Raw genomic sequence first — 15,172 nt, 5'->3', positions numbered from 1 at the left:
TTTTCTAAACCTGCAACCTCTGCTTTATAGAAGAACCAGGAATGCAAAGTCATGGGAACAATGCCTGAAAATCACACTCAAGTTACACACCATCCATTGGAATGATGATTTTGCTGTTATTTCGTTGTTGCAGTGTCAAAGTCCTGTAATGTCCTATCTAACAGCACCGAAGGTGTAGCCTAAATTCATGGATAGCAGTAGTTCAGGAAGATATATCACTCCCACTTTCATTAGAGATGAACATTAAATGTTGGCTGTGTCAGTAACTGACCCATGAATGAATTTTGAAAAAGATGAATTTTTGCAATAAGACTTGTCTGATGTTTTTTTCTGCCAAGAAAACTAAATTTGTTACGTTTCATTTACTTTAATGTGTTCCTTGAAATATTACAAGCATTGCAACTCTTGCAATTCAACAGCATAGCACAGGCTATGAAAAGTATCACTGATATTGAATGAGTTGGAAAAGAGATCGATTGAAAGCGTTTGAGAAATCTTGAAGGATTTTATCATAATGGTAATAGATCTGTCCAAATGTGCAACTTTATACTGTATTCTGTTTTACAGAATGACACAAAAACTTTAAAGAAATGGATGACAGAAGTGGATGTTTTCCTGAATGAAGAATGGCCTGCTCTTGGTGATTCAGATGCACTTGAGAAACAGTTGGAGCAATGTACCGTAAGTAAATTACCTGAAAGACTAATTCTGCTGTTATAGGAGGTATGACAACCTCAGAAATGGCAGCTCCATATTTGAACAGTAATTACAGATACAGATCTGGTATCATGTTTATTAGTTGAGAACTTACTGAAAGTTACAAGTAAGAGAATTTAATGAATTTGCATTCTTCACTGAAATGAGAAACCTTTGCTGAAAGTTTTATATGTGTTAAAATGATAGATACAGCAAGGAAATGTCAGACCAAAATTGAATCAAGGAACTCTGACTGTGTAGCTCATACAAGAATATCCAAAACAAATTTCAAGATCCCTAGAATATTCATATTTGACTATTTTCTTACATTTCATAATGTCAGTTAAAGCACAGAAAGAGGCCAGTTTGTCCATTACATCAGCACTAACTGAAAAATGAGTTCCTTAGCCTAATCCCATTTTCCAATGTTTAATCAGCTGCTATCTAACTCTTTGCATTAGCATGCCAGTTACAGCTGACATCTGTATTGAAACTGGCATGCAATACTGTTGCAGGAGGTAAATCTGTTATGGTTGGCAAAGCATGAAGATATAGAGGGCGATACGATGTAGTGATAATGTTACTGGATTAATACTTCAAAGGCTAATGTTCTGATATCACTGGTTCAAACCCCACCACGGCATTGTACCATTATCATCAATTAATAAATCTTCCATTAATTAATAAATAAAGCTTACCCGTTCTAGCTTATATGTGTGTTCAGGCCTGATGACCTCTCACATGCAAATCACTCAGTTTTCATCAACTGTTATGTCAGGTATTGAAACCAGGATGACCATCTGACATCAAATTAGACAACGGAAATAACTATGGCTACCTGTGCCCTGCTGACCCTGCAATTTTCTCAATACTAACATGAGAAAGCTTACACTAACATTGTCATAGCTGTCTGTAGACAAGTCATACCCACTGATGTCTCAGGCACCACAAATACTGTCCCTAGGTATCTTCTGTTCCAGCAGCAGGATAGGCTCCAAAATGGCAATACTGTGGTGTAGAATCACAAGGAGTTTTCTCCGGCTGCCCTTAATATTGACTCTGGACATCATGAAGTCTTTGACGTCAATTCGAACATGAAAAAGGAAACGTCCCATTGATCATCAGTGATCTCTGCTCTTTGCCCCTCCTCAGCTAATGAATCTATTATCCTTCATGCTAAATCTCAAAAAGAACACATACCAAGAGTGGCTATAGAACAGAATATACTCTAGATGGGAGACTTTAGTCTACAGCATCATATGTGACTCGGTAACACCACCATTGGCTGAGCTGACCAAATGCTAAAGGATAAAGCTGCTGGACTTGGTCAGTAGCGGGTAGTGAGAGAACCAACAAGAAAAATAAACCGGCTTCTCCTCATCTTCACCAATCTACCTATTCCATATGCATCTGACTATGGGAGTAGGAGTGACAATTGCATAAACATCATGAGAATAAAATTCTATCCTCACGTTGAGGATGATATGCAGCGCTACCATTGTGCTTAACAGCATTTTCAAACAAGTCTAACAAAACAAAATTGCGCATTCATCAAGAACTAGTCCACCACAACAAGAATACGACATAACCACAATCTGTGACATTGTAGCCCAATATGTCCCCAACTTTACCGATGCCACTGGAGGTCTGAGCATGGTTCAGTAAAGAATGGAGGCAGGCATACAGTCCAGCAGCAGCACCAGCCTAAGTTTAAAAATGGGGCATCTGCTTGGTCAACATTACCAGTGTTATTTGCTTCACAAACAAAAACAATGTTAGTCTAAGACATCTTAGAACTAATGGAAAGTGTCAAAGTTATGTAGTAATCATGTATGTTGGTGGACAATTAAACATCACAGAGGAAGTCAAGGGGACACAAATATCTCCATCCTCAATGATGTGGAAACCCAGCACTTTGGTGCAAAAAAAGAGCTAAAGCATTTGCAACCACTTTGATCCAGAAGTGCCAATGGGATGATCCATCTCTGTCTTCTCCCATCATCAACAGTGTCAGGCTTCACCCAGTTTGATTTGCAGCATGCGAAATGAAGTAACAGCACGTGGACTTGATTCTTCAAAAGCTTTGGGCGTGGACCGCATTTCAAAAATAACACAGGATTTTTACTGTAAAATGTGCTGTGCCTCTAGCCAAGCTTTTCCAGTCCAGTTACGATACAGCATCTACCCAGCAATCTGAGAATTTTCTCACATATATCTTACATGTAAAAAGTAGGAAAAATTGAACCCAGCTATTTACTGACCAAAAAGTCTACTCTTGATGATCAGCAAATTGATGAGAGTCATGAACAGTGCTATCGAACAATGCTAACTCAGCACTTAGCTTCAAACTGATTTCGGTTTGGGTTCTGCCACTCCACTTCTGACCACCTAAATTCTTGGATGAAGCGTGGACAAAGCAGAAATCATATGATGAGGTAAAATTGATTGCCCTTGATAGCAAGAAGGCATTTGAATCTGGACGGTATCAAGAAGCTCAAGCAAGACTGGATCAGTGGGAAACAGGGAAAATGCTTGACTGCTGGGAATTATGCCAAGCACACAGATTGTTGTGGTTGCTGGGCATCAGTCATTTTTTTGCCCGTGGATATCTCTGCAGGTATTCCTCAGTGTTGTGCTGTAGGCCCAACCATTTTTCAGCTCTTCATTTGTGATATTTTCTCCATTATAAAGTCCAGAGTGAGAATGTTTGCTTATGATTTTACAATGTTCAATGCCATTTGTAGCCCTCTGATATCAAAGTAGCCTGTGCCCACAAGCAGCAAAACCTGGACAGCATCAATGTTGGTTTGATAAGTACCGTTCATGTCATGGAAGTGCTAGGTAGTGGCCATCTGCAAAAAAAAGAGAATCTATCCAGCATCTAGATGACATTCAATTTACATTGCCATTGTATAATTTCCTACTACCAAGATCGTTGGGGTTACTCTTGACCAGAAACTGAACTGGACTAACCATATAAATACTATAGCTACAAATGTCGATTGGAAGCTAGAATTTCTGCAGGGGATAACTTGTCTCTTGATTCCCCTTAGCTTATCCAACATTGTACCATACACAGGGCTGGGGGTGTACTTGCACAGATTGGTGCATCTCCAAAACATTGGAAGAGCTTGACACCATCCAGGATAAAGTGCCTACTGAAATTAGCGCCCCATCCATCACATTAAACATTCATTCTGTCCAAATCCAATAAGCAGTCATAGATGTACGCTACCTACGGGAAGCGCTGCAGTTTCTCATCAATGTTCCTTTGATTGCTTTCTCCAAACAATGGAACTGTCCTCCCTTTGAAGGATGAAAGTAGTAGATATATTGGAACATCATCACCTGCAAGTTGCCCTTCATTTGCACATCATCCTAACATGGAACTTCACTGTCACTCAGTAAAAGACCTGGAAGTGCCTCTCTCACAGCACGGTGGGTGTATCAATGCCACGTGCACTACTGCAGTTCGAGAGGGTGGCAAGTGTCTCAACTCTGCCTTATCCAGCGTGTTAAGGGATAAGTAATAAATATTGGCTGAGTCAATGGTACCCACACCCTGCAAATTTTTTTTTGAAGCCCAAGTTTTAACTTCTGTTTTTTTTTTGCGAATGGAATGCAATTCAAATGCTTAATCATTTTAGACACGTCTTTACATAAAGAGGTAGGAAGATATGAAGAAAAAGAATGAAAAACCAAGGAGCTGCAGACATCAGAAATCAGAAACAAGATCAGAAATTGCTGCAAAAACTGAGCAGGTCTGGCAGCACCTATGGAAAGAAAGAAGAGTGAAGTTTTTGGTTCTAGTTGTCCTTCAGAACTGAGGAAAAAAATGAATGTGTTGTGGAAAGTTTTTCTGTTATATCCAACTTTCATTTAGATGGATTCCAGTCCCTCATCAGCCTCCAAACCAGATGCTGTAAGTTAAGGTTATTAATTTTTAATTGTTTCATGAGAGTGGAGAAGTTCAATTTCAAACTAACAAATAATCTGTATTTCTGTTGTATAACTAAAAAGTTGACACTTTAGACCTCAGGATACTGAATATAGCAGGGCAGTAATAGCAGTTTTTTGTGGTATGAACTCATTGTGGTGAGTTGCTCATCACTGTGGTACTGTGCAGTATTAGAAGGTGAACATCATGCCTCATAAGGGTTCATATACTGAAATTTTTTGCCTGTTTGTGTTTGAAATATCATTGAGTTTGGCAACTACTGTACCAAGGATTGAATAAAAATGCTGAATCTGACCTCGAACTGGTTAAAAGCAAGGAGTTTGAAACAACACACGATTTCCATCAAAAGTGGGTCCCTGAACTGAATACGAATTGTGAGAGAAGAAAGCCTTGCCTGGAGTGAACAAAAAGCCAAAGCAAGGATGAAAAGAGGTTGAAGTTGCGGTGTTACAATGACAGCTTTGTTTATTCCTTGACAGAAATTCCCAACTTTCAATCGGAGTCTAATCTTACATTTGCTAATTGAGTCACAGCAAATAGTCTTAGTTTAGGCAAATTTATTTTGTTGCATAGTTAATTTTTGGGCTTGGTCTTGCTTTTCAGATATGGATAGATGTTTGCTACCTTGGTTGAAGTCTCTGGTCTGTATCTTAATGTGTTTTTGTTTCAAAGAAAAATACATAGCAAGATTCTGTAGATGATACAGCTGGTAGTTTGCTACAATTGTTAGTCACTGGATAGACCCTATAGTGACGGAAAAAAAAATCACAGTGATGAACCTTAAGAACCAGAGGTGAAATTGGATTTGGGAGCACTACTGTTCAGCTGTTCCATCACTATAAGTTACAGATTTTGGACTTACAAAAATAAAGAGGGCAGTATTCCTGGATGAAGAATAATTTAATGAGGCATAAAATATAAAATGCAAACAGTGTTAGTTGTACATCTGCGTGATGCTGTAAAAGTAACAATGCAAAATTGAATCGAGTTTTTTTTTATGGCTTATCAATAATCATAGAGGAAATGAAGACTACACCTTTTTGGAAGATATTTGATAAAGTGCGCCGGAGAGGTTCTCGTGCAATCTACATTTAAGAAATTGAGGGGTGATATATTAGCATGATGCAGGGATTGATTTATGGACAGGAAAGAGAGAAGTAAGAATAAAGGTGACATTATAGGAATGCCAGAAGGATCACTGGCTGGGTTACAATTTTACAAACCATACCAATTTATCAACATTCGCTGATGATGCCCATTTTGGTCATAAAGTAAGCTATTAGGAGGATTCTGAGAGGCTTCAAAGGGATATGGACAATGTAAATGATTTGGCAAGTAAATGGTAGATGAGTGTAATGTAAGGAATTGCAGAATAAACCACTTGGGAAGAAAAGCATTTTTTTTAAAGAAAAGATTTTGGTTAATGGTAAAATTCAGAAGGCTATGGAGGACCTTTATATGCAAATCACAAGGACAGCAATGAATTAGAAAGGCAAATGGTCTGATAACCTGAGAAGTGATGGGGGTACAAAAGTAAGGAAAAGTTGTTGGAATTGCTTTGTTGAAGCCGTACCCAGAGCATTGTATATTGTTTGGTGTCTGTCCTTAGAGAAGGATACAGTTTGATTCAGAACAATCCACCAAAGGTATAGTGGATTGATTTCTGAATGAGAAGACTCTCCTGTGAGGATTATGTGAGGAGAATTGATTTTGTATTCCTTGAAGTTTGGAGAACAGGCAAAGATCTCACTGAAAGCTATAACATTTTGGAAAGGGGTTGATATTATAGATGTTGAGAGACTCTTAGCCCTTGCTGGGAAGTTTGGATCTTGGGGACATAGCCTACTTCTTAGCTTGAGACTATTTGTGACACACATGAGATGAAACTACTTTACCCAGAGGGTTGTGAATCTTTGAAATCCCTTACTGCAGATGGTTGTGGATACTCAGTCATTGAGTTTGTTCCTACCTGAGATTGCTTGAGTTTTGAGCACTGAGGGAATTACAAAATATGACGATAGAATTATAAAAGTGTTCATTTATGGGATTAATTTAGACGCTCCAATTGGATGGAATAGCAGTATCAATGGGCCAAATAACCTACTCCATGTTTTAAACAAATATGATTCAATTTAATAACGTGGACCATGCAATTATAAAGTGGGTGCATACCCAATCCCTCCCTGTAGCTTAATATTAGACCTTCTCTTCCTCATCGCTTAGTGGGAGGTGGGGGATGGTGGAAGGAAAAAAGCTGTCCCATGAAGCATTCCTTGGTGTGTAGAAAATCTTAATTAGCTGACTCAAGAAGTTGCTCGGGGTTGCAGCCTGCTGGCTGACAAGTTCTGGCAATAAAGCTATCTACGCCAAACGAAGCAAAGAATATTTGACAGAGCTCATTTCCCAGGAAGCTTCAATGATGCAAGTTTGGTGAGTGCAGTCATTAGAAATCAGACAGGAACAGATAGAAACTATATTAGGGATTTGAGCAAGGTGCTTTCTAAAGTCTTGAGTATGTATTGATTTGAAGAGTGACAGCTCCCCAATGAGTTAAACATAGTAACTAAAATATCCATGTTCAGCTGACATTCATGAGCAACTTGTCCTTTTCTCTCTGTTTGAATTACTGCATTGAATTAGTGGTTTTTAGTTCAGCGACAAATCATGTATTATTCTCTCTATTCATTACTAATGTTTTAATTCTAAGGTGATCAAGCATCAAATATTCTATCTGCATTTATACCTGTAAGATGGAAAATATGAAAAGCTAACTAATGTTATGGGCTCGACAATATTGATGCACCAAACTGGAGACTTTTCATTAACAAAATGTAAATTGTGCCTCCAAACTCTCATTCACATTCTGTTATTGATGCTCATCGAAGAGACAACTCTAGTCGTTCAATTTACTTTGAAGTATGTTATGATTCAATAACTTTGTTTCAAGCTCTGTCACCCGCTTATTGGTATCAGAGAGATTAATTCTCAGTTTAGCTGTAGGTTTAACTTCATCATTCTGTTTTGCTCCAAGTTTCATCTGTGTAGTTAGAAGCATGTTTTGGTACTCTTGATAAAAGCATTTATTTTTCTTTTTCAGGCTTTAGTGAATGATATCCAAACTATCCAGCCGAGCTTAAATGGTATCAATGATGTGGGAGAAACCTTAAAAAGCCAGGCTGAGCCCACCTACGTGGGAAAGCTACAGACTGAACTGTCGGAACTGAATGCATGTTGGGAGAACATCTGTAAACAGGTGAGAAGTCTGGTTTCTGGGAATGAAAGTAGCAGTGTCTTTGGATATTCGCAATTTCATGGAGACATGTATGCTATCAGTAATGAATGGGACATTTTCTGTTTTTATATCTGTTAAAGTTCCCGAGTCTCCATCTGACTATACAGGTGAATTTCATCAGAGCTGCTCCTGTTGGCTGCCTTAATTTCAATGGAAGTATAGCCAGGAACATTGTAATATACATAAACCATATGTTGCATGTCTGTCAACACTTACAGATTTTGTATGCATAGGTGACCAAGGTCTCTCTTCGCCAAAGAATGAAGTACTGAGTGAATTTTCTATTTGTTTTGTTGTCAAGTGATTAAGACAACATGATGGTCCAAGTTATGTTCAAGATGATACACAATATTGAGGGCTCTTCAGATAGCAATGAATAGATCTGGCATTTGTGTTTATTCAAGGATGTTAGAAGCTACTTATCACAACAAACGTGCACAAACTTGCATGTTGAAAATATATTTTTGCCCAATGCCCTGAACCATGAAATGCCTAGTTTGATTATATGCTGATATTGCGTACAATACTTGCGGAGGTAGGATAGGATTTATTTGATGCTAGGTCAGTTGAGTTTGATGAAGTCACACCAACTTTGGACTTATTGTTTGACGGCAAATTCATTCCCACGTTTTCTTTGTCCTGTTTCAAACCTTTCTTTTGTATGACCTTCGTTTTGGTGCCAATTGTATGGAAGAAGTCAGTGCAAGAATAAAATGAAATAACCTTTTTGTTGACGTTATTAACAAGGAGAATTTCAGCCACTTTGTATGTCAGTGTTCACATCAAACTCTGTAAAGTTGACCTATTTTGATTCAAAATAATCTCTCGGAGAGAATGGAATAATATTGAATTCTTGACACAAACATCACTGTCTAACAACAGCCTGTGAACAGTTATCATTTTTTGGCTGTTGATGTAAGATAGTAGGATGTGATAGGCCGCTCCAGCTTTTCTGATTTGGCTGTGTTCTTTACAGTTGCTTGATAAAGGTAGCAGAATTGAATCATCCTCATGGAGAAATAACCCTCAGATGGAATTCATGGAATGGATTTCTGACTTACCACAATTCATGAAAATTAAAGTGCAAGTAAAGTTTAAAACTCTCCAGGTTTTGTATTAGATTCACCAGTTTACAGTCCAGGGGAAAATTTACCCCTCTATTTCTATCTCTATCTCTAAAGCCAAAGGTGAAGTCACTGCATCTGAGCAGATGACAGGGCTGGTCTCTCATTAAAGACAGAGAGAGAAAGAAAGAGATGGCTGGTGATTGTTTAACCTAAGGGTCACCATGCCTTAGACGATGGGAGAGGTTGAGAAAAGTTTGTTACCGTGATCTTTGAAGTTGAAATAATGCAAGGTTAACCAAGAAGAAAACGGCAATTTCTGGGACAAGAGAAAAGATTCCAAAAAAAATGTAATTCTCTGTATGCTGACTGCCTGGGCTGTTTCTTCCTTGCCCAGCGGTGGAGCTGTAACTGTGAGGTGCTTGCCAGATTATGCCCCCACTCTCTCTTTGTTTACAGTTCCCACTGTGGCTCCAGTATCTGGCCTGGTGAGGGGATGCAGGAGGCAGCTTTGCTGCTGCTTCCGCTGAGGTTTCCAAACAGTCTTCAGGCCAAAGATGATGCTTCTCGTGCAGTTGGCCTTTTCTCCACAGATATCATGACCAGGCCAGCAGAATGAGGGTGAAGGCATCATAGCCAATGGTTAGAAGTGATGTACAATGATTGAGAGTGACAGTCGGGTTAGTGAGCACATAGTGTGGTCCTGCCTTGTTTCACGGAGGCTGGATGTTTTTGCATCACCACAGGAGCAATCTCAATCCTCTCTTGCGTGGTCCAAGATTCTTTCTTGGTAGGGGTAAGGATGCCGATGTTGGACCACCCCTTCACCCATAGATACTGTCCCTGCTGTCTCCTCCTGTACTGAGTGAACTAACAGTGGGTGGCATAGCTGTCAGTGCTGGTGCATGTGGGGAAAAAGATGGACCAGAGGATGGAGGTTAGGCATGGAGGGGAAAAGGGAGTGAGGGAAGATGTTGAGGCATGTCTTTTAGTGGGAGGTGAGTGCAGTAGCAGGGTTACAGTGAGTGTGAGGTGATAGAGAAAAGCGTGTGATGTTTTGACCCTGGTACAGCGGAAAATGTCAGTGACCTTCATTCGACACTCCTGTCTGTTTCTCCACATCCTGACAACGGCACTGACCTGGATAGCTAGCTCAGACCAGGCTAGAGGTGCAGTCTGTGGGAAGAGGTACCCCTCCTCTTAACCATCCCATCCACCAGGATCTCCAGGTTTCTCCTGGAACATTGCATTGTCATCTTTGACATGTTCACATTCTGATTGTCCAGAAGTGGGACAGTTTTGGAATGCCAGTGCTCACACAGGTGCCTCATGGGCTTTTAAAAATGGCACAGTCACGGAGGATGCTGGGCATTCAACAGACATCTGGTGGGTGGCAAGTTGTTCCGGAAGTGTGCATAGTTAGAGGGATTGGAGATTGGACGTGAGAAATGCCAAAGGGATGGAGTAGGTCGCAAATGAGGCAACTTAGCCAAAATAAATCAGATTGAGCCTTTGTTTACTTATTCTTTTTGGGAATCGGTCAGTCAGGCATTTGTTAGAAATGTGACTGCATGTTTTAAAATAGGACATAGTGGAATGTTATATGAACGTGCATTATTAACTAATGTCAACAGCAATTTCTGCATCCAAGAAAATTTCTTTCTGTCATGAATGATGTTCTCCCCCTTTCACTGTCAATGAATATGTCTTCCTGTGTATACTTTCTTATTACTTGTCCCATAAGATATAGGAATACATTAGGCCATTTGGCCCGTCAGGTGTGCTCAGCATTCAGTCATAGCTGGTAAGTTTCTCAACTGCATTCTCCTGCCTTCTCCCCATAACCCTTGGTACCCTTACACACTGAGAGCCTGTCTTCTCTGTCCTAAGTACATTCAGTGATGTGGCCTCCACAGCCTTTTGGGGCAATGAGTTCCACAGATTCACCACCTTCTGACTGAAGAAAATCCTCCTCATCTTTTACCCCAGGCTGTGCTGAGGACTGGAAGTCTGCTGGTGTCATCAACGTTAAGAAATTAGCCCATAAAGGCGAAAAAAGGGTTTGCACGATCTGAGGAACTTATTCGTACCATCGATGTAACAATGCTTGAAAGGGAGACCCACTGAAAAACTTAATATTTATTGTGCAGTGACAAGCTCGGAAGATGGCTGAGTTTGTTACTTAGCGTAATAGTAATTTTTTTTCGCTCCTACCCGATTATGTGAAACATCTCAATCTTGTTGGGAATGAAATACCTGCAGGTTACTGTCACTGACATTGTGGATAAAGCTTGAGAATCAGCCTTCTTTCTTCTTACTTGCTGATCATGTAAGTTATTCCATTAACTGAAACCTCCAGTCATGTAAACACAAAGCTTTCCATTATCTTTCAAATGTTATTATGCCGTAAGGAGGCACCGTTAATACTGCAGCAATTAACATAATGCAGCAAGGGATTTTTTTCAAATAATCTCCGAGATTGTTATCTCTTATTGGCTTATTGTTGACAGCGGCAAGGAATTAGGGAAAATAACTAATACTCACTTCAATACAAAATGTATCTGCAAGGAGGGAAAAAAGCCTTCAAATGCAAGTTTCTAGATGACCAAACACATGGAGAAAAGTTCTCAATGATTCTGAGGCCAAGAGGCACATTAAATGAATTAATCCCGAACAGATTTATGTAGGTGCTGTCTTGACATCAAGGTACTTCTGTCCTTCAGCAAATGGAGTAAACCCGAGCTCAAGGCTGAGGTGAAGCTCCTCTGGTTATACTGATTTCTTTAGAATGTTTATTTTAAACTTTTGAGGATTACTTATCACCATTCAACAGCCTATTTGCACCAGTAAGTCAGTGAGCACTGGCTAAGAATTTGCAGAGAGCTGTAGCTGAGACCCCCGTGTGGTCGCCTTCTTTAACTTGCTAAGCATTCTTGGCAGGGTGAGAAAGTAGCATGCTGTCTTTTTTTTAAATTATAGATTTGCTTCTTGACATATAACGCCATGTAAAATGTTTTCAACACAAAATGTTGAAACTGCCTTTTATTTGAACTGCACCAAATAGGCCTACGCCAAAAAGGCTGCATTGAAAAGTGCATTGGACAAGACAATGAGTCTCAGGAAAGACCTGTCCGAGATGCAAGAATGGATAGCACAAGCCGAAGAGGAATACTTGGAAAGAGATTTTGAATATAAAACTCCCGAGGAGCTGAAAAAGGCTGTGGAAGAACTCACGGTAAATTTCACTGTGCAATTTTATTTGCTCCTTTCCCTTATTTTGTTCTATTTTACCAAGTTGCATGTTAATGCATTCATGTCAATCATTAGCATTTACCATCACCAGATTTTTTTTCCCCAGTTTCTGATGCCCAGCGTGCAAAATCCTGTGCAAACTTTGATCTTCTCATGCATTCTTGAGGTCACGCTTGAATGCTGTCAGACACAGCTGTACCCTATGGGTGAATGATCAGATGACTTCTGTGTTTGGAGAAAATGTGACGGACATAAATAGAACAAAAACTTAATAAATGGTTGAATTAATCCTGCTTACAATGGAATGATCAGGCTAGTGAATCTATTAGCAACAAAAGTCCCGGTGGGTTTAGAACATTCTACTTTTACACACCATAAGACCTTGGAAGTAGGCCTTGAACCTGAAACCATGACATTCAAAGTTCAGCTCACCAATAATCGTCATCATTGTTGACAATAGTTGTCTTCCACTCTGAGCGAGGCAGTATGTGGATGTCCAGTCCACAGGCTTTGCCACTTTTGGGGTGGGAAGGGTGGATGGTGTGTTGGTGTGGCAGTGCGCTCTTTTCAATATACTTTTATTGTCATGTGTGCCCAATTGTAGGAGTACAATGAAAAACTTTTCTAATGTCTGCCTTCTTATGGCAACATTTTACAGACAAGTACCTAAGTATAATCTTAGATACAACAGAGGGTTAAAAATTGTTGCTCAATTACGTAGTTGAAAGTAAGTTTAAAAGTAGGACAATATTAAGGGGTTAACATTACAGTGTCCTAAGGAAATGGCTGTCCCCTCGTACCAGTCTCTGCCCAGGGCTTGCTGCCTGCACACTGTTCCAGAAGTTTCTTCCCATATGCAGCTGCAGGGCTTCTTCCCCGCACTGCTCCAGGCCCATATGCTGCTCCAGGGCTCACTGCTCATGGTGTTCTGCAGCTAACAGGGCATGGTCCGAGAGCACAAGGCTGCACTGCTCCCTCCGGTTCCCCGGGGTGGGGGGGTTGATGGTGAAAAGCACAGCCAGCTCGCTCTGGTTCTCTGGGGTGTGGGTGGGGCACAGCCAGCCCACTCCGGTTCTCATGGTTGGGGCGGGAGGGGTCACAGCCTGCACACTCCAGTTCTTTGGGGGTCTCGGCCCATGTTCGCTCCAGTCCTCTGCAATCCCACACTCCAGGCTGGCAGGGCAGAGAAAGGGAAAAAGAGAGGAATAAAGAGGGAGAAGGGATAAATGAACTGGCAAGCAGAGGAGCTCCAACAGGAACGTCCTATGGCTTCAGCCTTTGCCCGATGGCAAGTTTTGGTGCTCAACACCTTCCCAGATGCTCCATCTTCTGTTCGGACAGCGTTGGGCCAGTGATTCCCGGATTTCTGTGGGAATGCCGTACTACTCCGGTGAGGCCTTGAGGGTATCACTTCGCTTCTGTCCACCTGAGGCTCAAAGTTAAGCTCATTACTTCAAATAGAGCCAAGCCAACACTCAGAATATTGGATAAGTACCTGAGTTATGTGTCAAGATCCAATTTTGCTCGAGTCTCCTACTCCAGTCTTCAGCGGCAATATTGGCAATTCAAACAGCATCTGTGCAAAAAGTCCTTCCAAAGCTCTGTATTTTCTCTCCTGTAAAGTAAATGGGTCCCAGTAAAAACAAAACAAGACCCACTCAATTGTGACATAATATTAAAAAGAAAGTGCTTGTTCATTCCTTTAGCTTCTCCACCATTATTATCACTATGACGTGGTTGGTTTGTGTAGCAAATTTCATTTATATACTCTGGTCAAATCAAGTACAACAATGATTTGAGCCTGTTGTGCCTCAAAACTTGCAATTTTGCAGCCAAAATTGGAATCTCATTACCTTGTTATCGAGGATTTAGATTAGATTAGGGAATCTTTATTTGAATCTCTGAGAGTATGTATTTTTCTGTTAATATATTTAATACTGGTTCTTATTTAATGAAACTACCCAATCCCATTCCCAACTGTTACAACATTGAGCATTTAATGTTTTAAATTGTTTTAAATTGTGACAAATTGTAAAGCCAGTGCAACTTCAGACTTGAAACCACAAAGTTTTGAGGACCTACTGTACAGTTAACACAATTAAGTGTTAAAAATAACAATTGAATGCTTTCTTGTAAACAACTAATATATTTATTTGGTCAGCTGGTTGGGTGGGGAGGTTGAATAATTAAGAACGGCTCCTTGTCATTGCTAAGAGAAAATTGCTGATCACTGGGATACAATGATCTTATCCAGGCAACCCATCTGTGCATTTCACTTGAAATTCCTTGTAAGTTGACTTCTTAATTCTGAACAAACAATAATATTGTTTAAAAAATAACTTATCAGTGTTCAAAAAACAAACAGCACTTTGATTGTCAAACAGCAGCGATTGACATTGCTAAGTAACAGCATGATGAACAACTAAAACTTCATTATGTTTCCATGGCACTGTGATTCTATTGTTTGTTGACAAAGGTGGCATAGAATTCTAGTAAAACCAACTCTTATGCTCGAAAATAGTTTAGAACAAAGATTTGAGTAGTCAGTGAGTTACTCTAGAGTTACGTAGCTAAGTCTATTTGATAAGAATAGTTGGGAAACATTTGATCTGTCCCTCCATTCAAAGAATCAGTTTAAACCAATATGATACCATGGTTGTCACTGTGACTTCAATCTGTTATTATTTCTAAACCTGGAGTTGTTTGACAAAGTGCCTGAAATCTGTGAGGCCTACCAATAATAGAAACTGCATTTCAAGATGTTATGTGTTGTTGTCAGGGAAACTATAGACAAAAAAAAAGAGATATTTTTGAGACAGCAATTTTCTTTAAGCCAGCCAGCGTTATCTGGATATCTATAGATAAAGATAGCAGCCCTGTCATTTAAGAAGGTCATTTTGTATCAAAGGG

At 39.9% G+C, this 15,172-nt stretch overlaps 1 protein-coding gene across 11 annotated transcripts in view; it reads left to right on the top strand.

The window, feature by feature from the left end:
- The window catches only part of dmd (dystrophin), a 1,835,475-nt gene that overhangs the window by 830,269 nt on the left and 990,034 nt on the right, over nt 1-15,172 (top strand). For all 11 annotated transcript variants that reach the window (XM_059650343.1, XM_048540566.2, XM_048540567.2 and 8 more), the window contains 3 exons: nt 568-681; nt 7,752-7,907; nt 12,075-12,245. In XM_059650343.1, coding sequence (XP_059506326.1) covers nt 568-681; nt 7,752-7,907; nt 12,075-12,245 — 441 coding nt within the window. The remainder of the gene's footprint in view (nt 1-567; nt 682-7,751; nt 7,908-12,074; nt 12,246-15,172) is intronic.

This window comes from Stegostoma tigrinum, chromosome 12, assembly GCF_030684315.1.
Source record: "Stegostoma tigrinum isolate sSteTig4 chromosome 12, sSteTig4.hap1, whole genome shotgun sequence".
In the NCBI taxonomy this organism is placed as follows: domain Eukaryota; kingdom Metazoa; phylum Chordata; class Chondrichthyes; order Orectolobiformes; family Stegostomatidae; genus Stegostoma; species Stegostoma tigrinum.
Note: the sequence above shows the minus strand (reverse complement) of the source record. Positions and strands in the feature narration are given on the sequence as shown.